The sequence below is a fragment of the Pristiophorus japonicus genome, chromosome 6 (genome assembly GCF_044704955.1).
Source record: "Pristiophorus japonicus isolate sPriJap1 chromosome 6, sPriJap1.hap1, whole genome shotgun sequence".
NCBI classification, from domain to species: Eukaryota; Metazoa; Chordata; class Chondrichthyes; family Pristiophoridae; genus Pristiophorus; species Pristiophorus japonicus.
The window spans coordinates 210210697-210232084 of NC_091982.1; the positions used below are offsets into that span (position 1 = coordinate 210210697).

A 21388-nucleotide genomic window follows, 5' to 3' on the forward strand; every position below is an offset into this window, starting at 1 on the left:
GATCCTGACAGACCGCAATGCGGCACTGGAGCTGCACATGGATTCACTCTGAGCATCCACGATGCTGAGGATGTTGTGAATAGCATGTTTAGTGAGTTGGTCACACAGGCAGATAGAGAATGGATGACCATCAGGAAGAACAGTGAAAGGAAGGTAGTGCAGGGGTCCCCTGCGGTCATCTCCCTCCAAAAGAGATACACCGTTTTGGGTACTGATGAGGGAGGTGGCTTAGCAGGGGAAGGCAGCAGCAGCCAAGTCCATGCCACCATGGGTGGCTCTGCTGCACAGGAGGGCAGGAAAAAGAGTGGAAGAGCTATAGTGATAGGGGATTCTATTGTAAGGGGAATAGATAGGCGTTTCTGCAGCCGCAAACGAGACTCCAGGATGGTATGTTGCCTCCCTGGTACAAGGGTCAAGGATGTCTCTGAGCGGCTGCAGTGCATTCTGGATGGGGGAGGGTGAACAGCCAGCTGTCGTGGTACATATAGGTACCCATAATATAGGTAAAAAACAGGATGAGGTCCTACAAGCTGAACTAGGGAGCTAGGGGTTAAATTTAAAAGTAGGACCACAAAGGTAGTAATCTCAGGATTGCTACAGTGCCATGTGCTAGTCAGAGTAGGAATGGCAGGATAGCTCAGATGAATACGTGGCTTGAGGAGTGGAGCAGGAGGGAGGGATTCAAATTCCTGAGATATTGGAACCGGTTCTGGGGGAGGTGGGACCAATACAAACAGGACGGTCTGCACCTGGGCAGGACTGGAACCAATGTCCTTGGAGGAGTGTTTGCTAGTGCTGTTGGGGAGGGGTTAAACTAATATGGCAGGGGGATGGGAACCTATGCAGGGAGACAGAGAGAAGTAAAATGGGGGCAGAAGCAAAAGATAGAAAGAAGAAAAATAAAAGTGGAGGGCAGAGAAACCCAAGGCAAAAATCAAAAACGGCCACATTACAGCAAATTCTAAAAGTACAAAGTGTGTTAAAAAGACAAGTCTGAAGGCTCTGTGCCTCAATGCGAGGAATATTCGTAATAAGGTGGACGAATTAACTGCGCAGGCAGCTATTAACGAATATGATATAATTGGGATTATGGAGACATGGCTCCAGGATGACCAAGGCTGGGAACTCAACATCCAGGGATATTCAACATTGAGGAAGGATAGACAGAAAGGAAAAGGAGATGGGGTAGCATTGCTGGTTAAAGAGGAAATTAATGCAATCGTAAGAAAGGACATTAGCTTGGATGATGTGGAATCTGTATGGGTAGAGCTGCGGAATATCAAAGAACAAAAACGCTAGTGGGAGTTGTGTACAGGCCACCAAACAGTAGTAGTGAGGTTGGGGATAGCATCAAACAAGAAATTAAGGATGCGTGCAATAAAGGTACAGCAGTTATTATGGGCGACTTTAATCTACATATAGATTGGACTAACCTAACTGGTAGCAATACGGTGGAGGAGGATTTCCTGGAGTGTATTAGGGATGGTTTTCTTGACCAATATGACAAGGAACCAACTAGAGAACTGGCCATCCTAGACTGGGTGATGTGTAATGAGAAAGGACTAATTGGCAATCTTGTTGTGCGAGGCCCCTTGGGGAAGAGTGACCATAATATGGTAGAATTCTTTATTAAGATGGAGAGTGACACAGTTAATTCAAGACTAAGGCCCTGAACATAAGGAAAGGTAACTTCAATGGTATGAAATGTGAATTGGCTAGAATAGACTGGCGAATGATACTTAAAGGGTTGACGGTGGATAGGCAATGGCAAATATTTGAAGATCACATGGATAAACTTCAACAATTGTACATCCCTGTCTGGAGTAAAAATAAAACAGTGAAGGTGGCTCAACTGTGGCTTACAAGGGAAATTAGGGATAGTGTTAAATCCAGGGAAGAGTCATATAAATTGGCCAGAAAAAGCAGCAAACCTGAGGACTGGGAGAAATTTAGAATTCAGCAGAGGAGGACAAAGGGTTTAATTAGGAGGGGGAAAATAGAGTATGAGAGGAAGCTTCCTGTGATCATAAAAACTGACTGCAGAAGCTTCTATAGATATGTGAAGAGAAAAAGATTACTGAAGACAAACGTAGGTCTCTTGCAGTCGGAATCAGGTGAATTTATAATGAGGAACAAAGAAATGGCAGACCAATTGAACAAATACTTTGATTCTGTCTTCACGAAGGAAGACACAAATAAACTTCTGGAAATACTAGGGGACCAAGGGTCTAGCGAGAAGGAGGAACTGAAGGAAATCCTTATTAGTCAGGAAATTGATGAGATTGAAAGCCGATAAATCCCTGGGGCCTGATAGTCTGCATCCCAGAGTACTTAAGACAGTAGCCCTAGAAATAGTGGATGCATTGGTGATCATTTTCCAACAGTCTATCGACTCTGGATCAGTTCCTATGGACTGGACTGTAGCTAATGTAACACCACCTTTTTAAAAAAGGAGGGAGAGAGAAAATGGGAAATTATAGACCGGTTAGCCTGACATCAGTAGTGGGGAAAATGTTGGAATCAATTATTAAAGATGAAATAGCAGCGTATTTGGAAAGCAGTGATAGGATCGGTCCAAGTTAGCATGGATTTATGAAAGGGAAATCATGCTTGACAAATCTTCTAGAATTTTTTGAGGATGTAAAGTGGACAAGGAAGAACCAGTGGATGTGTATTTAGATTTTCAAAAGGCTTTTGACAAAGTCCCACACAAGAGATTAGTGTGCAAAATTAAAGCACATGGTATTGGGGGTAATGTATTGACATGGATAGAGAACTGGTTGGCAGACAGGAAGCAGAGAGTAGGCATAAACGGGTCCTTCTCAGAATGGCAGGCAGTGACTAGTGGCGTGCCGCAGGGCTCCATGCTGGGCCCCCAACTATTTACAATATACATCAATGATTTAGATGAAAGAATTGAGTGTAATATCTCCAAGTTTGCAGATGACACTAAACTGGGTGGCGGTGTAAGCTGTGAGGAGGATGCTAAGAGGCTGCAGGGTGACTTGGACAGGTTAGGTGAGTGGGCAAATGCATGGCAGATGCAGTATAATGTGGATAAAACTGATGTTATCCACTTTGGTGGCAAAAACAGGAAGGTAGAATATTATCTGAACGGCAGATTCGGAAAAGGGGAGGTGCAACGAGACCTGGGTGTCATGGTACATCAGTCATTGAAAGTTGGCATGCAGGTAGAGCAGGCGGTGAAGAAGGCAACTGGCATGTTGGCCTTCATAGCTAGGAGATTTGAGTGTAGGAGCAGGTAGGTCTTAATGCAGTAGTACAGGGTCTTGGTGAGGCCTCACCTGGAATGTTGTGTTCAGTTTTCGTCTCCTAATCTGCGGAAGGATGTTCTTGCTATTGAAGGAGTGCAGCGAAGGTTCACCAGACTGACTCCCAGGATGGCAGGACTGACGTATGAGGAGAAAGTGGATCGACTGGGCCTGTAGTCACTGGAGTTTAGAAGAATGAGAGGGGATCTCATAGAAAAATATAAAAGTCTTGACGGGACTAGACAGGTTAGATGCAGGAAGAATGTTCCCGATGTTGGGGAAGTGGTTACAGTCTAAGGATAAGTGGTAAGCCATTTAGGACCGAGATGAGGAGAAACTTCTTCACTCAGAGAGTTGTTAACCTGTGGAATTCTCTACCGCAGAGAGTTGTTGATGCCAGTTCGTTAGATATATTCAAGAGGGAGTTAGATATGGCCCTGATGGCTAAAGGGATCAAGGGGTATGGAGAGAAATCAGGAAAGGGGTACTGAGGTGAATGATCAGCTGTGATCTTATTGAATCGTGGTCCAGGCTCGAAGGGCCGAATGGCCTACTCCTGGACCTATTTTCTATGTTTCTATGAATTCTTGGAAAGGTGGGCACGGATTTGGGAGGCAAAAACACGTTCAAGGACTTTGGAGAGGAAAGGGAGGTTGGGGATGGGGCAGTTGTTTGCAAGGATGGAGGGGTCGAGGGTTGGCTTCTTGAGGAGAGGGGTGATGACGGCAGATTTGAGGGAGAGAGACTGTACCTGAGGAGAGAGAACCGTTAACAATGTCAGCAAACGTGGGAGCCAGAAAAGAAAGTTGGGCGGTCAGCAGTTTGGTGGGAAAAGGGTCAGGGGTGCAGGAAGTCAGTCTCATTGGCAGAGTGAGCTCGGAAAGATCATGAGGGGAGATCAGAGAGAAACTGGTTGAAAGATGTGAGGCCAGGGCTCGAGCAGGGGTGATCCTTAGAGGAAGTTTGGCCCGGTGGGCTCGGGAAGGAAGGGAAGAGGCAGAAGTGGCCGAATGGATGGTCTCAATCTTGGGGACAAAGAAGTCCATGAGCTCCTCACTTATTGTCGGTGAGGGTGGAGACTGGGGAGAGGGTTTTAAAAAGACAGCTGTGAAGAATCGAAGCCATGGTTTATCTTTAGATTCCAGATTGATTCCTGGTTTCTTTCTCACTATTACTGCTATTTCATGACACAAAAGAAACTTAAGCAAAAAGTGATTTGACTTATCGCTAGTTGTAAGCTCAAAAAACTGATGTTGAAATATACACAATATTCAGCCATATTTATGATTCATAACCTTTAACAAGGAAAACAAAGCTTGACTGCAAATAATAGATATCTACTGTAGTGCTGGACTCATTTCCTTTTGCATTGTTTGAAATCCATTGACTGTTGACTAAGAAAATTTGTGCATAAATTCTTTCTTCACTGGATGTATTGTTATGATCTAATAATGCTAGTCTCCTTTTCCTCATGGAAAATTCATGCATAAGGAAATGACTGCTTATATACAATACTACAATACATTTCCATCAAAATCTAATCACAGCATCTTGCTGCCAGTGCTCATCTATCAATCTGAAATATATATATTTAAAGGGATGACATTTAATTAGTTAAGTTTTCTTTTTTGTTTTGTAAATGTGCAACGAAGTAATATAACAGAAAATATCATTGTATTGCAAAAATGGCACTGATATCAATTGTATTCACCCTACCCTCCATGAACGGCAATAAATTAAATACAGTAGTTTCTCCTTTAAAACATTTCTGTATTTGTGTTGATTGATCATTCAACAATATCAGATAATTAATTTATACCATATACAAATACATTTTAATTAATTGTGATAATATATAACCAAAAACATATGTGTTTCAAATAAATACTCAGTAATTTACCTTACCTCGGAGGCAATAATGTACTATCATAACCTCAGAATTGTTGCTGATTATTTTGTTGTATTGTAATGTATGGGGGAAAGCTTCAGCTTATTTTAGTGATAGCAGAAAAGACTGAAACCTTTGCTGTATCATGCTGTGTTCTATTGCTTGTTGATATCTCAATAAAGCCTTGAAATGACACTGTGAATATTAACCAGAGACCAATTACCTGTACTGCATTTGTATGAAATTACTTTTCTGTTTTAAAGATGTGTTAACTTGTTCACTTGAAATGGTTAAATTCAAAGGTCTAAGAAAATCATAACCCAGTTTCATAATTGAGAAAAAATTGTAAAAACAGTATAAAACATTAACATACTCAGTTTCTGAGGGAAGACTGTCTTGTACAAATACATGGTAACTATTGAATTTCATGCTATACAGAAATGCAACTCGTTGGAGATTATGCTGAAGCGTAGCATGGCTCCTTAGTTAGACATGTTCGTGCATGTTTAGGTGGTGAAAAATATTGCTCACAAAGTTGCTGGAAGTGTGAGTGGATAATGCCCCAGCGAGAGCAACAGGGCATCTGGGAGCTTAGTGAACAATGGGACAAACAGTGCATCTCCTTAACCAATTAACATAGGAACAGGAGTAGGCCATTCAGCCCCTCGAGTCTGTCTGCCATTCAACGAGATCATGGCTGATCTGCGACCTAACTCCACATACCCTTCTTTGACCCATATCCCTTCATACTTTTGGTTAACAGAAAACTATCAATCTCTGATTTAAAAATGAGATTTAAGGATCGAGACATAAACGGAGGAAGGACTGAGAAGGAGGATGGATTGGAGTGGATGAATTCAATGTCAAATCTGGAACAGAAAGAGGAATAGAGAGAGGGAAAGAAAAATTGGATTAAGCAAGAGAGAAAAAAGGAAAAGTCAGAGAAAAAAGTAACCTTTAAAATTTCACATTTTTTAAAATCTCCTAAAACAATTCACAACCTGAAAGAATGAGATTCCACTCTTGTAATTGTTTACTTTCTGGGCAAGAGTGAATTGGCAGTCATTAACAATTATCACGCCGTTAAAAAGGTACTTGTGCTGTTAATTACTACACTTAACTTTCTATGGTGAGTTTAATGGGTAATTAATGTGCCAATGTAGCAACTTCATGGGGAGCTTAAGTGCGAGATGCTGTCTTTGCAAAACTAATGGTGGAGCACGCAAATCGGCCAGCAACTTGTGGCAATTCGCAATTCATGGGGTATTTCTTCCTTGCTTCAAGTTGCTGGCCGACTTGTGCATTAATAGCACCGTGCGTTGTCCAGACGGTGGTATTTATTTCGCAAAATCTGGCCCATCACATCTGAGAACAGCAACGGGTTTTTCAACAACTTTAATAGAATGATCTAAGACTGAAATAATTAAAACTGCATCAGTGTACCCTGTATTCGTCCTTATTATAAGTAATGCATTTTTAATTTTCTGTTATTGAAACAAGCTTAAACTATTACAAATTTTTATAATTATATTTCATCTGACTAAGGTACATTGGGTATATCTAAAAGCACTCATCATCTACAGACAGATGTCTCAGTGATGTATAGGTTGTAAGAAAAACCGTGGATACCAGCAAAGAGGAAAGGTAGAAAAGTTGAAGACTCAAAAACATAGTTGAAGCAGAGGATTTTTATGAAGTTCTTGAAAGTCAGGAGGGTGGTGGCAAAGTAGGGGAATTCAGGAAAAACAATCCAGAGGGCAGTTGTGCAATGGATGGTGAAGTGGCCACCTAAGGAGGGGTTGGGGAATGAGAAGTAGAAGTTTGGGGGAATATACAACTAGATTAGATCACTGATGTAGGATGGGGCAAGGCAGTACACAGATTCGAAAGCGAGGACAAGAATTTCAACGTGAACTTACTGGGTCTTGGAGCCACTGGAGCTTGGGCAAGGACAGGCTGCAGAGCTTTGTGTGAGTGAGTGTTCTAAGTGAGTCATAATTGTAAAGAATGGAAGGCTGGCTAAGAAAGCATTTGAGAAGTTGAGATTTGCGGAATAAAAGTATGAGTTAGGAGGAGGAGGAGGAGGAGAGGTGGGTGATGCAGAGGTGAAAGAATGTGGTCTTAATATTGGAATAGGTGTGGGAAAAGAAGCTCCACTCATGTCAGCTGTGGCTCAGTTGGTAGCACACTCGCTTTTGAGTCAGAAGGCTGTGGGTTTGAGTCCCACGCCAGGAACTTGAGCACAAAAATCTAGGCTGACACTCCAGTGCAGTACTGTGGGTGTGCTGCATTGTCGGTGGTGCCGTCTTTTGGATGAGACGTTAAACCGAGGCCTCATACGCTTTCTCAGGTGGACGTAAAAGATCTTTTGGCACTATTTCAAAGAAGAGCAGGGGAGTAATCCCTGATGTCATGGCCAATATTTATCCCTTAATCCTCATCACTAGAACAGATTATCTGGTCATTATCACATTGCTATTTATGGCAGCTTGCTGTGCGCAAATTGGCTGCCGTGTTTCCTACATTACAACAATAACTACACTTAAAAGTACTTCATTGCCTGTAAAGCGCTTTGGGACGTCTGGCGGTCATGAAAGGCGCTATATAAATGCAAATATCTTTTTTAAACATTTGAAACAGTGCACAAAGTTTCCAAAAATACGGACTTTGTCTGACTTGGCAGCTGAGGAGGTTGACATAGTCATGGCCAGGTACAGGCAGAAGCCAAAAAGATAGTTTCAGTTTTTCCAACATTCAGCTGGCGGAAATTATGGTTCATCGAGGTCTTAATGTTGGACAGGCAGCTGGATCTTGTAGCAGCAGCCTTGGGATCAATTAGAAGAGGCAGTGACATAAAGCTTGGTGTCAGCAAACATATGGAAGATGAACCCGTGCTCTTAAATGATATAATTGAAGAGTTGTATATAGGTGATGAAGAATGGATCCTCGGTTAAAATTACATAAATGTAGTAACTTAATTGCAACAGCTTTGAGAAGAACCACTAGACAGAAGTACCATGGAGGTGGACAGCAAAGAACAGATATTGGTGGAAGATGAAGACAATGAAAATGGTTGATGCTGGAGCTGAAAGATCTGGGGCTAAACTTTCAGTACATCATCGCCCATATAAGCGCTGAGATTCAGGCTGTCGCCCATATTTGATGAAAAGTGGAAACTAGCGCCTGATTATCGTCCATTTATCGCCAATGAAACTTTCGGCATACAGGAATGTGCTACATAGCCTGGCCTATTTTTTAAAAAATGATGTAATTCTCGTGCAAGGCCCAGAATACTGTTTATAATGGAAACTAGCGCCTGATTATCGCCCATTTATCGCCAGCGTAACTTTCGGCATTTTGCCCATAATTCGCTCAAATGATTGCTCGCTCAAGAAAAGCTGCACTCACCTGACCTTAACTCGGCAGTATGGACACCATTTTTGAACTTGGAGGATCTTTAATAAAAGGCTAAAAGGCTGCTTGAAGTGGTTGGGAGGAGAAGTAATTTGTGAGTGATTTTAAGGGCGTTTTTGAATCTTGCCAATCATTTAATCACATTGTATTTGTTGAGGACAATTTAAGAAGACAAATTAGGGCATTTATAGTGATTTATAGTGATGGGGCCTGTAATTTCTCAACCAGTATTAATGACTACTCACATGCTGCAGAATAGAGATGGGAGAAGGTTCCTTGAAGAGCATTATGTGCCTAAAGAGGTGACAGATTGCTGAGAAGGAGACGCCATTACAGCCATTGCATTTACAGGGATAAGCGGACTTGTCCGATAACATGCGTTAGAAGGCTGCAATTCCAAAAGAAGGTCATCAGTGAGATATGGCAACTAATTAAGGGAGATTTGCAGCTTACCAGCACCATCAGGATCGCACTGCCCATTGAAGTTAAGGTTACTGCGGCACTTTCCTTCTATGCATCGGGCTCCTTTCAGGCCTCAGCTGACGACATTTGCGGTATCTCTCAGCACGCCACACATTGCTGCATTCGACAGGTGACTGAAGCCCTTTACGCACGCAGGATGGACTTTATAAACTTCCCTATGACCAGGGAGGCACAAAGTGAGAGAGCCCCAATGAGCAGAGAGCTATAGATTGTATGCACATCGTCCTGTGAGCACCTTTTACAGGATGCAGAGGTGTTTCGGAACCGAAAGGGATTCCACTTCCTGAATGTGTAGCTCGTTGACGACCCCAACCAAATAATCATGGCAGTAAATGCAAATTTTCCAGGTAGCATCCATGATGCACACATCTTGAGTGAGAGCACTGTCTCTGACCTGTATTAAGAGTCGGCCACAAGGTCACAGTTGGATGCTGGGGGATAAATGATTATGGCCTTGCCAGCTGGCTCATGACCCCCCCCCTGCGTAAGCCCCAGACAGAAGCCGAGAAGCACTACAGTGAAAGCCATTTAGCCACACGCAATATCGTCGAAAAGCCAATTGGAGGTCTGAAGCAGTGCTTCAGATGCCGGGACCACTCAGGAAGCAACCTACAATACCACCCTGAGCAGGTCGCTGAGTTTATTGTGGTGTGCTGCTTGTTGCATAACCTAGCTATCAGGAGAGGACAACAATTGCCAGTTGGGACTTCCGGTCCACCTCAGGAGAGAGGGGAAATGGAAGAGGAGGACGAGGACCTCTGGGAGGACAATCAGCCTGGCGATGAGCCCATGGCCCCTGGAAAAACCCTGTGGTAGTTACACAGTTGCAAAACTGTTGCATCAGCTCAGAAATGAATGCTTTGCATGAAGTTAAGTTGGTGACCGTTACAGTTACGTTACGTTTCAGCCTGGCCATGGCCTTTATTTGCAACCCTTGTATTGATGTTTTACCTTGCGTAATTAGAAGACATTTCACAACAATTGTAAAGTTAAATACATTTTTTTAATAATTTAACAGCTGGTTTTAATTTTTTTAAACAAATCTATATAACACCCCCAACCCCCAACAGTAAAGAACATTTTTTACACAACAATATAACAAGAACACCCTCCCACCATCCCCAACAGTCAACAATCAACAATTTTTATTAATAACAAAACAATAATATAGCGCCCCCACCCGCCACCCCCCCCCCCCCCCCCAACCTGTGGGCAAACTTCCCTCCTCTAACTTGACACCCCGTTGTTGTAACCCCCAGTTTCCTATGTAATCCCCATCTAACGGGACCAAGACGTCTTGCAGCAGAGCACCTCGAGGGCTGCTGCTATGGGGGGGTGGGAGGGTGACGTTGGCAGAATGACCTCAGTGGATCGGGGAGATGTTTGCGAAGAAACATTTTCCGAGTCGGAAGGAAGTTCTTCCTCCTGTCTCGCATCTGTCGTGCTGGGTGGTGGTACGGCACCTTTGGGTGCAGTGCCGTATCCCGAAACTATCATGTGCTGCAAGGCATCGACAGAGTTGATCGTTCGCCCCATCTACCCCATGCCCACCGTTACCCTGGCAGACGACGTGTCAATATTGCCGGTCAACTCACCAAGCTCTTGGAGAAGCTCTCGACCTATGTAGATGTTCGCCTTTGATCGTGACACCATGTCCTCGTTGACATCTGCCTGTCGCAGCGCATGTCTACCTGGCCGACTCAACCTCCGCAGAGTCGGCGTGGGCACTGGATGACTTGGAGTGGCCTGCTGCAAGCCGCTTGGCCCTGCTACTTCATCCATTGAGGATGACGTGGCCGCAGGTACCACAGGTGAGAGCTCAGGCTCATAATCCTCCTCCTCCTCCCCCTCCTCCTCCTCGGTTCGTTCTTCATCACCCGTGGTGAGCACGACCTGCAGCGGTACTGGTGTTGCTCCAGGGGCCTCCCGTTGCGCCTGGGGAGCTGGAAAACATAATTGAGGTTAGTAGAAGAGAAGGGGAGACAATAGAATGCTGGTGCTGCGCTGACATATGTACGAGAAGCAACACTACTGCTATAAATGTGAATAAGAGACGTTACATATGATTAACATTAGAGTACAGAAGAGTACAGAAACTGCATGCATAACATTACATCATTCATATATTATAATCAAATGCCATTAAATTACTTTAAATTACCACTGCTTTACCACTGCTTTACACATTACTCACGTGGCGCAACAACGGGATCTGCACCACCATGGGTGGCAGAACGATTATGCGTATCCACTAAGGCTGCGGCACGTTCCTCCAGATCAGTGAGAGCGTGGAGCTCAGCAGGCCCTCCTACGGTCCGCCTCCGCTCCGCCTGATTCTTGGATGTCTTCCTCTGCAAATGTGACTAGGTACTATTATGGAAACACAACAGATATTGTAATCCACAATTAGTTACCCCACATGCTATTCATTGTTAACGTTATGTGCTAATACAATTTATATCCAATGGATGCATGGTTGTAACATCTACGTTCAGCAAAAATATTTAATAAGGTCGTGTTTAGGAACTAATGCTTGACACCAAACATCTCGCTACAATCTCCAGGAAAGGCCCCATCCACAGGCCGTGCCGTTCAGCACCTGAGGGGAGGGAGGCGGTTTTATTGGAATTGATGGAGGTCCCTAAGGCGGAGGGGGTGGGTGGCGGAATCAGAACCGCTGGTGAGCTCGGCAATGACAGGACTGTAATGGGCTGTGCTCGGAGACCTCCGTGTGACCTGAGCTAATATCTCAAAGTGTCCCAGGGCAGACAGTGAGCCAGGGAAGTTCTCCCCCAGGCCAGGCTGGGTCACTGTGTGACTGACAGCAGTCGGAGAAACTCACACAGTCTGGGCAAAGCTGAGCAGCCCCCTCACTGCTCGGTCGTGCCCCCATTCACCAACCTAACCAAAAAGGAGACGGTGCCCAAGTTAAAGAGTTGTTCACAGCACACAAGCAGCAATTTAATTTAATAATTCTCCTAAACTAAAGTGGTAGAAATGCTGAGTGTTTGTGGTCTGTCTGTTTCCAGTCATTCCTTTGGCCCCAATTTTCAAAGCGTTTTGATTAAGTTTAAGGCATCTCAGCAAGATTAGAGTTAAAGGGCGCAGATTCCAACCCCAGTCCAAATCTTAACAGGGAAGCTACCCAGGATTACCCAGCTTAATTACAATCCGGCAGATTTACATTCTAATTAATGAGTCAGTGCATCATTACAATTATAAATTTAATAATTTAATAGTTACTCTTGCCAATGAGACAAGACTGTTCCAGCGCTTGCGTCACTGGTCTGCTTCACACCTATCGTGGGCCACCGATGAGACGAGAGCGGCGATATCCACCCATACTTTTTGGTAAATCCGGGGTGGAGGTTTCCCACACCCACCCCGGCTTAATTGGCCCCACCGAATCTCGACCTCGTTGACTAAGGCCTCATTAGCCTCATCTGAGAAGGCTTTCTCCCTGCAACCTCCTGCAGAATCTCTCCCGAATCCTCGTGGGACAGCTCCATCGTGTTACATTCATCACTCGTTCAAAATACACCCTTGTCGAAAAGCTTTCTTCTCCCTCTCCCTTTGCCGTCTGAGCATACGCAGATGAACCCTGACCTCCCGAATCGCGGGAAAAATTCTTTGTCTGCAAAAATAACGCACATGTGCAGAACGGCCGTTGCAATGGACGCCAGCCTTGCACGACCGAATAAATCGCTATGGCCTATTTCACATCGCTAAGGCAATCGCCCAAATTACAAGAGCGAAACTAGCGTTTTTAAAAATGGGCGCTATTCCAGTGATCCTGAAAAAAGCACTAAAGCTGGAAATAGCGTCCATTTTTGGCTGATAGCTATCATAGTGGAAAATCTAGCCCCTGGAGTTTTGTACTCCCTAGGATGATCTTGGAGTACGATATATTTCACCATCAAAAGACTACAATGGTACAGCTTATGGTGGTCAAGTCAGATTTGGCAATGGACATCAGGATTTGCGTACCATGTTCATTCAAGCTTTATGGCCTGTGGATTTGAGGTCAAAAGCTAATATACCAGGGAGGATAGTAGTGATGGCACATTGTTCAAGATCTGTTTGGGAAAAGGGTGCCAAAGATGGAGGTGAGATCGTTGTAATGTAGATTAATGGAAGTGTCAATGTCATTACGTTGTAGGTCGGAGGGGGTTGTATTTGTAATTTTAATTAAACGCTTGTTGGGGACTTGATTATATAAATCATAGAAACATAGAAAATAGGTGCAGGAGTAGGCCATTCGGCCCTTCGAGCCTGCACCACCATTCAATATGATCATAGCTGATCATTCACCTCAGTACTCCTTTCCCGCTTTCTATCCATACCCCCTTGATCCCTTTAGCCGTAACGGCCATATCTAACTCCCTCTTGAATATATCCAATGAACTGGCATCAACGACTCTCTATGGCAGGGAATTCCACAGGTTAACAACTCTCTGATTGAAGAAGTACCTCCTCATCTCAGTCCTAAATGGCCTACCCCTTATTCTAAGACTGTGTCCCCTGGTTCTGGACTTCCCCAACATCGAGAACATTCTTCCCGCATCTAACCTGTCCCATCCCGTCAGAATCTTAGACGTTTCTATGAGATCCCCTCTCATCCTTCTAAACTCCAGTGTATAAAGGCCCAGTTGATCCAGTCTCTCCTCATATGTCAGTCCAGCCATCCCGGGAATCAGTCTGGTGAACCTTCGCTGCACTCCCTCAATAGCAAGAACGTCCTTCCTCAGAATAGGAGACCGAAACTGAACACAATATTCCAGGTGAGGCCTCACCAAGGCCTTGTACAACTGCAGTAAGACCTCCCTGCTCGTATACTCAAATCCCTTAGCCATTTGCCGCCTTCACTGCCTGCTGTACCTGCATGCCAACTTTCAATGACTGATGAACCATGACACCCAGGTCTAGTTACACCTCCCCTTTTCCTAATCTGCCACCATTCAGATAATACTCTGCCCTTGTGTTTCTGTCTGCCACCAAAGTGGATAACCTCACATTTATCCACATTATACTGCATCTGCCATGCATTTGCCCACTCATCCAACCTGTCCAAATCACCCTGCAGCCTCTTAGCATCCTCCTCACAGCTCACACCACCACCCAGTTTAGTGTCATCTGCAAACTTGGAGATATTACACTCAATTCCTTCATCCAAATCATTAATGTATAATGTAAAGAGCTGGGGTCCCAGCACTGAGCATGTGGCACTCCACTAGTTACTGCCTCACATTCCGAAAAGGACCCGTTTATCCCGACTCCCTGCTTCCTTTCTACCAACCAATTCTCTATCCACGCCAGTACATTAACCCCAGTAGCATGTGCTTTGATTTTGCACACCAATCTCTTGTGTGGGACCTTGTCAGAAGCCTTTTGGAAGTCCAAATACACCACATCCAGGTTCTCCCTTGTCCACTCTACTAGTTACATCCTCAAAAAATTCCAGAAGATTTGTCAAGCATGATTTCTCTTTCACAAATCCATGCTGACTTGTACCGATCCTGTCACTGTTCTCCAAATGCGCTGCTAGTTCATCCTTAATAATTGATTCCAACGTTTTCCCCAGTACTGATATCAGACTAACCGGTCTATAATTACCCGTTTTCTCTCTCCTTCCCTTTTTAAAAAGTGGTGTTATATTTGCTACCCTCCAGTCCATAGGAATTGATCCAGAGTCGATAGACTGTTGGAAAATGATCACCAATGCATCCGCTATTTCTAGGGCCACCTCCTTAAGTACTCTGGGATGCAGACAATCAGGCCCCGGGGATTTATCGGCTTTCAACCCCATCAATTTCCCCAACACAATTTTCCGTCTAATAAGGATATCCTTCAGTTCCTCCTTTTCACTAGACCCTCGGTTCCCTAGTACATCTGGAAGGTCATTTATGTCTTCCTTCGTGAAGACAGAACCAAAGTATTTGTTCAATTGGTCTGCCATTTCTTTGTTCCTCATTATAAATTCACCTGATTCCGACTGCAAGAGACCTACGTTTGTCTTCAGTAATCTTTTTCTCTTCACATATCTATAGAAGCTTCTGCAGTCAGTTTTTATGATCACAGGAAGCTTCCTCTCATACTCTATTTTCCCCCTCCTAATTAAACCCTTTGTCCTCCTCTGCTGAATTTTAAATTTCTCCCAGTCCTCAGGTTTGCTGCTTTTTCTGGCCAATTTATATGCCTCTTCCTTGCATCTAACACTATCCTTAATTTCCCTTGTTAGCCACGGTTGAGCCATCTTCCCTGTTTTATTTTTTACTCCAGACAGGGATGTACAACTGTTGAAGTTTATCCATATGACCTATAAATGTTTTCCATTGCCTATCCACCGTCAACCCTTTAAGTAACATTTGCCACTTTATTCTAGCCAATTCGCACCTCATGCTGTCGAAGTTAGCTTTCCTTAAGTTTAGGACCCTATTTTCTGAATTAATTGTGTCACCCTCCATCTTAATAAAGAATTCTACCATATTATGGTCACGCTTCCCCAAGGGGCCTCGCACAACAAGATTGCTAATTAGTCCCTTCTCATTACACATCACCCAGTCTAGGATGGCCAGCTCTCTAGTTGGTTCCTCGACATATTGGTCAAGAAAACCATCCCTAATACACTCCAGGAAATCCTCCTCCACCGCATTGCTACCAGTTTGGTTAGCCTTATCTATATGAAAATTAAAGTTGCCCATGATAGCTGCTGTACCTTTATTGCATGCATCCCTTATTTCTTGTTTGGTGCTGTCCCCAACCTCTACTACTGTTTGGTGGCTTGTACACAAGTCCCACCAGCGTTTTCTGCCCTTTGCTATTCTGCAGCTCCACCCATACCGATTCCACATCATCCAGGCCAATGTCTTTCCTTACTATTGCATTAATTTCCTCTTTAACCAGAAATGTCACCGTGCCTCATTTTCCTCTCTGTCTATCCTTCCTAAATGTTGAATATCCTGGATGTTGAGTTCCCAGCCATGGTCACCCTGGAGCCATGTCTCTGTGATGCCAATTACATCATATCCATTAACTGCTATCTGCGCAGTTAATTTGTCCACCTTATTCCGAATACTCCTCGCATTGAGGCACAGAGCCTTCAGGCTTGTCTTTTTAACAATACCTTGCCCCTTTAGAATTTTGCTGTAATGTAGCCCTTTTTGTTTTTTGCCTTGGGATTCTCTGCCCTCCACTTATACTATTCTACTTTCTATCTTTTGCCTCTGTCTCCCTCTTGTTTCCCTCTGCCTCCCTGCATAGGTTCCCATCCCCCTGCCATATTAGTTTAACTCATCCCCAACAGCACTAGCAAACACTCCCACCTAGGACATTGGTTCCGGTCCTGCCCAGGTGCAGACCGTCCGGTTTGTACTGGTCCCACCTCCCCCAGAACTGGTTCCAATGCCCCAGGAATTTGAATCCCTCCCTTCTGCACCACTGCTCAAGCCACGTATTCATCTGAGCTATCTTGCGATTCCTACTCTGACTAGCACGTGGCACTGGTAGCAATCCTGAGATTACTACTTTTGAGGTCCTACTTTTTAATTTAGTTCCTAGCTCCCTAAATTCATCTCGTAGGACCTCATCCCATTTTTTACCTATATCTTTGGTACCTATGTGCACCACGACAACTGGCTGGTCACCCTCCCTTTTCAGAATGTCCTGCACCCGCTCCGAGACATCCTTGACCCTTGCACCAGGGAGGCAACATACCATCCTGGAGTCTCGGTTGCGGCCGCAGAAATGCCTATCTATATTCCCCTTACAATTGAATCCCCTATCACTATAGCTCTCCCACTCTTTTTCCTCCCCTGCTGTGCAGCAGAGCCACCCACAGTTCCATGAACTTGGCTGCTGCTGCCCTCCCCTGGTGAGTCATCCCCCTCAACAGTACCCAAAGCGGTGTATCTGTTTTGCAGGGGGGTGACCGCAGGGGACTCCTGCACCACCTTCCTTGCACTGCTCTTCCTGTTGGTCACCCATTTACTATCTGGCTGTGTACCCTTTACCTGCGGTGAGACCAACTCACTAAACATGCTATTCACGTCATTCTCAGCAATGTGCATGCTCCAGAGTGAATCCACCCGTGGCTCCAGTGCCGCAATGCGGTTCGTCAGGATCTGCAGGCGGATACACTTCCCACACACGTAGTCGTCAGGGACACCGGAAGCGTCCCTGACTTCCCACATAGTACAGGAGGAGCATAACACGTGTCTGAGTTCTCCGGCCATGACTTAACCCTGAGATAAACTTAATTTGGCAACAACAATGCTAAATGTTACTTACTGATAAAGAAGGAAAAAGAAAAGCTACTTCCCAATCACTTACCCCCTTGGCTGTGACGTCACCTTTCGATTTCTTTCTACTTTTTTGCCTTCTCCCTGCAGCTGCACAAGCCTCTCGCCTCAGCGACGCACCTCCCGACTCCTGATCTCGCGGCCTTTACAGGCCTCTCCGATCCCCGGACTCTTGCCTCAGCGACGCACCTCCCAATTCCTAATCTCGTGGCCTTTATAGACCTCTCCGACCCTGGACTCTCGCCTCATTTATGGGTTTTTTATGTTCTTTTAGATTTAATTGATTTCTTCAACAACTGACTGAAAACAGACACTGTTCTCTCTTAAAGTCCAATTAAAATTATTAGTCTTAGCAGAGAACAAACTGTGTCAGCTATGCCAGTGAATATATTGCAAGACATTTATTTGCTAAAATGTGTGTAGATAAATTGCTTTTTCTTTTCATGCCAAGAAAAGCCCAGTCATCGACTTATAGTTGGCTGATGTCAAACACATTCAAATGTGGCCACGTCTGCTTTTGTGCCATTTTATTTTATTAGTTTGATTAAATTACAAAAATATGCTATTTTAGTATTTTGATTTATTTTGAATACCAAAATTTGGATTAATTGTTCATGCTTCACTTAAATTTGTGTAATAATCAAAACTGGTTGTAATTTGGGGATTCTGTGATCTGAATGAGCACAATTTTTTGAGAGTTGTCACAATAACATAAGTATTATAAACATTTGTTGAATCAAAAACTTAAGATAGTTAATGTGCACATCCCCATCTCATCCTGCATTTATCTTCGCAGTGGAAAGCCCATGATGGAGTTATTCTGAAGATAGATTGGAATACTGTGAATGATCTCATCCTTTCCGGTGGTGAGGACTGTAAATACAAGGTTTGTATTCTGGCGAATTCTCTGACCAAACATTTTCCTTGAAAACAACTCAAATATAATAATATGGTTATTGAATGTGATGTGAGAGATGGGGTTCAGAGCTGATGTAGAATGGTTTCAAATCCCTCCATTGCTGTAACCTCCTCCAACCCTAAAAACCCGCCGATATCTGCACTCCTCCAATTGTGGCCTCTTGCGCATCCCCGATTTTAATCACTCCACCATTGATGGTTGTGCCTTCAGCTGCCAAGGTCCTAAGCTCTGGATTTCCCTCCCTAAGCCTCTCTCTACCTCTCCTTCCTTTAAGACGCTCCTTAAAACCTACCTTTTTGGCCAAGCTTTTGGTCAACTGCCTGAATATCTCATTATACAGCTCTGTGTCAAATTTTGTTTGATAATGTTCCTGTGAAGCACCATGGGAATTTTTCGACGTTAAAGGTGCTAAATAAATGCAAGTTGTTCTTGGTAAGAGGAAGTGGTGAAAACAGCAGAGGCAGCTAAATAAATGGGATATATCTTGATGACAAAAGAAATTCATGAGCCCCTCACGTATTGTTGGAGATAAGGATGGAAGGGAGGGGTGTCTAAGGAGGCCGTTGGTAGTGGCAAAAATGAATTTGGGATTATGTTCCCTTCCAAGATGATTCTAGAGTAGTGGACTGTTTTGGCAGAAGTGAGCAAGGCTCCTGTAGAGCTTGATGTGACCGAGCCAGTCTGACAACAGATGGTTAAGTAAATTGTGCATCAGGTTTGCATCGCTTGAGCTTAAGGAAGCAAAGATAGGGGGCATACGAGGAGAAACAACGGGGATCGGAGACGGTGAAGGTTTTGCTGGGATGGGGGTATTGAAATGGAGGTGATTGAATGAATATAGGCAAGCTTATATGGGGGAGAATTATAGCGAAGACAGGAGGGCAGGAGCTGAGATTGAGATTGAAATCACTGAGGATGAAGAGTGACAGTGCAGAGGCTGAGGGAAGAACGAAGGGAGGATATCTGGAAGAAACTCAGTGGAACTCTGGGTGGGATGGGGTAGAATAGGGTGAAGTACTCAAAGGGAGAGGCCAGTGCTTGAGAGGGAAGAAATAAAAGTTAGCATGGCTGCCTGAGGGGAAGGGGAGGAAGAGTGAAGCCTGAGAGGAGGCAGAAAAAAGGGAGAAAGAAGTAATGGCTCAAGTCGAGAGTGACATAAACAGTGGCAATGAAAGTGTCAGCTGTGGCTCAGTTAGTAGCACCCTTGTCTCTGAGTCAAAATATTGTGGGTTCAAGTCACACGCCAGAGACTTGAGCACAAAAATCTAAGCAGACATTCCAGTGCAGTACTGAGGGAGTGCTGTACTGTTGGAGGTGCCGTCTTTCGGATGAGACATTAAACCAGGGCCCCTCTGCTTTTTCAGGTGGACGTAAAAGATTCCATGACATTTTGAAGAAGAGTAGGGGAGTTATCCCTGGCCAATATTTATCCCTCAATCACCATCACTAAAACAAGTTATTTGGTCATTATTACATTGTTGTTTGTGCGAACTTGCTGTGCGCATATTGGCTGCCTCGTTTCCTACATTATGATAGTGACAACACTTCAAAAGTACTTCATTGGCTGTAAAGCGCTTTGGAATGTCCTGATGTTGTGAAAGGCATTATAAAAATTCAAGGCTTTCTTGTCTTTAAAATATGCACAGAAATGACCACAATGGGAATTATGGTGTTATCGGCATGGCAGAGATTTGTCAGGTCATATGTCAGTTGTAAATAACTGTGCCAATTTCTGCCATGTTGGAGGAGACGACATGAAAGAGTCCGAAGTTAAAAGTCTGAAGGCCAGGAGGAGTACTAAGTAAGCATGCATACAGCTGGACTCAGACCATGTACTCTCGGTTCTCTGCTCAGCCTAATGCCTGTCTGCCTGAAAATCTCTGACTGAGAAGTAACAATAACGGGGAAAGGACAAGGAACTGAGATTAGAGTAGATACACTAGTTGAAGATCAATCACTGACATTGCCAATTGGCCTCCTTTTATGCTGTAAATTCTATTCCAGACTGGGAAAGTAAGACTAGAATGAAAAAGCCTGTAGAGTGAGATTGTGACAACCTGAATCTTATGCCAGAAGTGAGGTTCTGTTGCTTTTCAAACCGGGGTGGTTGTTACTTTGGTTGTTAAGCAGTTCTGGGCTAGTGATTGATATTTTGTAGCAGCAAATGTTGAAATTTAAAGAGGCAAGCTTGTAGTCTTGCTGTCTATGCATGCACAGTGCACTTTGATCTTGCTCTCTCAAGTTGATGTCCATCTGATGAATATTGTTAAAATTGAACCTTCATTCCTGTCGAATTATCTAGAAAATTAAATAAAATATAATTATTTACCTTATTTACTGAAACCACTTTTGAAAGAATGTTTTTTTTTGTGTTTTATTTAAGGTATGGGACAGTTATGGACGTCTGTTGTATAGTGCCCAGGCACATGACTATCCTATAACCTCTGTGGCTTGGGCACCCGATGGGCAACTATTTGCTGTTGGAGCATTCAACACTCTTCGCCTATGTGATAAAACCGGGGTAGGTGATTAATCATGTTTATAAATATTTACTAATAGAAAGTACTTCATACCATTGCCATTGGTATTGTGTCCGTCGTAACTATTCATCAATAATTGAAGCTAAAAACTTGTAGGCCTTAACTTTCTGTTTGCTGACAATTTTCCCTTGGCCTTTCTAAATGCTTTCATGAAAGCATTTACTCTTTCCTCGGGGATTATTGTTCAGATTCTGGTTTACCTGCCATAGTTTGCCATTCATTCTTCATGTCTGAGCTTTGACAGTGTTGGCAGGTTACAGCCAAGCCTTATCCTGTCCTCATCCAATATGCATACGTGTGGACTATCAGCAGTGCTCACTGGATAAAGATAAAGAGGGGGAGCCCAAGCTGATTTTTCTCTTCCTAATTAGAGGCCTATTTGAGTGACCTATCGGAGAAGCAGATCATGACTGTAATGTTATTTTTTCTTAAAAGTATGTCCTTTTCAGTGTGATTTCATGTTCTTTTTAAAAAAGGAAGAGTAAGGAGGCATTGTACTGCAAATGATATCTCTATAGTACAATATGTAGCCAGCAGACTGTGAGCTGTATCTCACATTGAACTCATTGGCTTGC

The 21388-nt window shown here is 43.9% G+C and overlaps 1 protein-coding gene across 4 annotated transcripts in view; it reads left to right on the plus strand.

Annotated features, from left to right (window-relative positions):
* The window catches only part of ift80 (intraflagellar transport 80 homolog (Chlamydomonas)), a 352701-nt gene that overhangs the window by 97011 nt on the left and 234302 nt on the right, over positions 1-21388 (plus strand). For all 4 annotated transcript variants that reach the window (XM_070882337.1, XM_070882338.1, XM_070882340.1 and 1 more), the window contains 2 exons: positions 18151-18240; positions 20657-20794. In XM_070882337.1, the coding sequence (XP_070738438.1) occupies positions 18151-18240; positions 20657-20794 (228 nt within the window). The remainder of the gene's footprint in view (positions 1-18150; positions 18241-20656; positions 20795-21388) is intronic.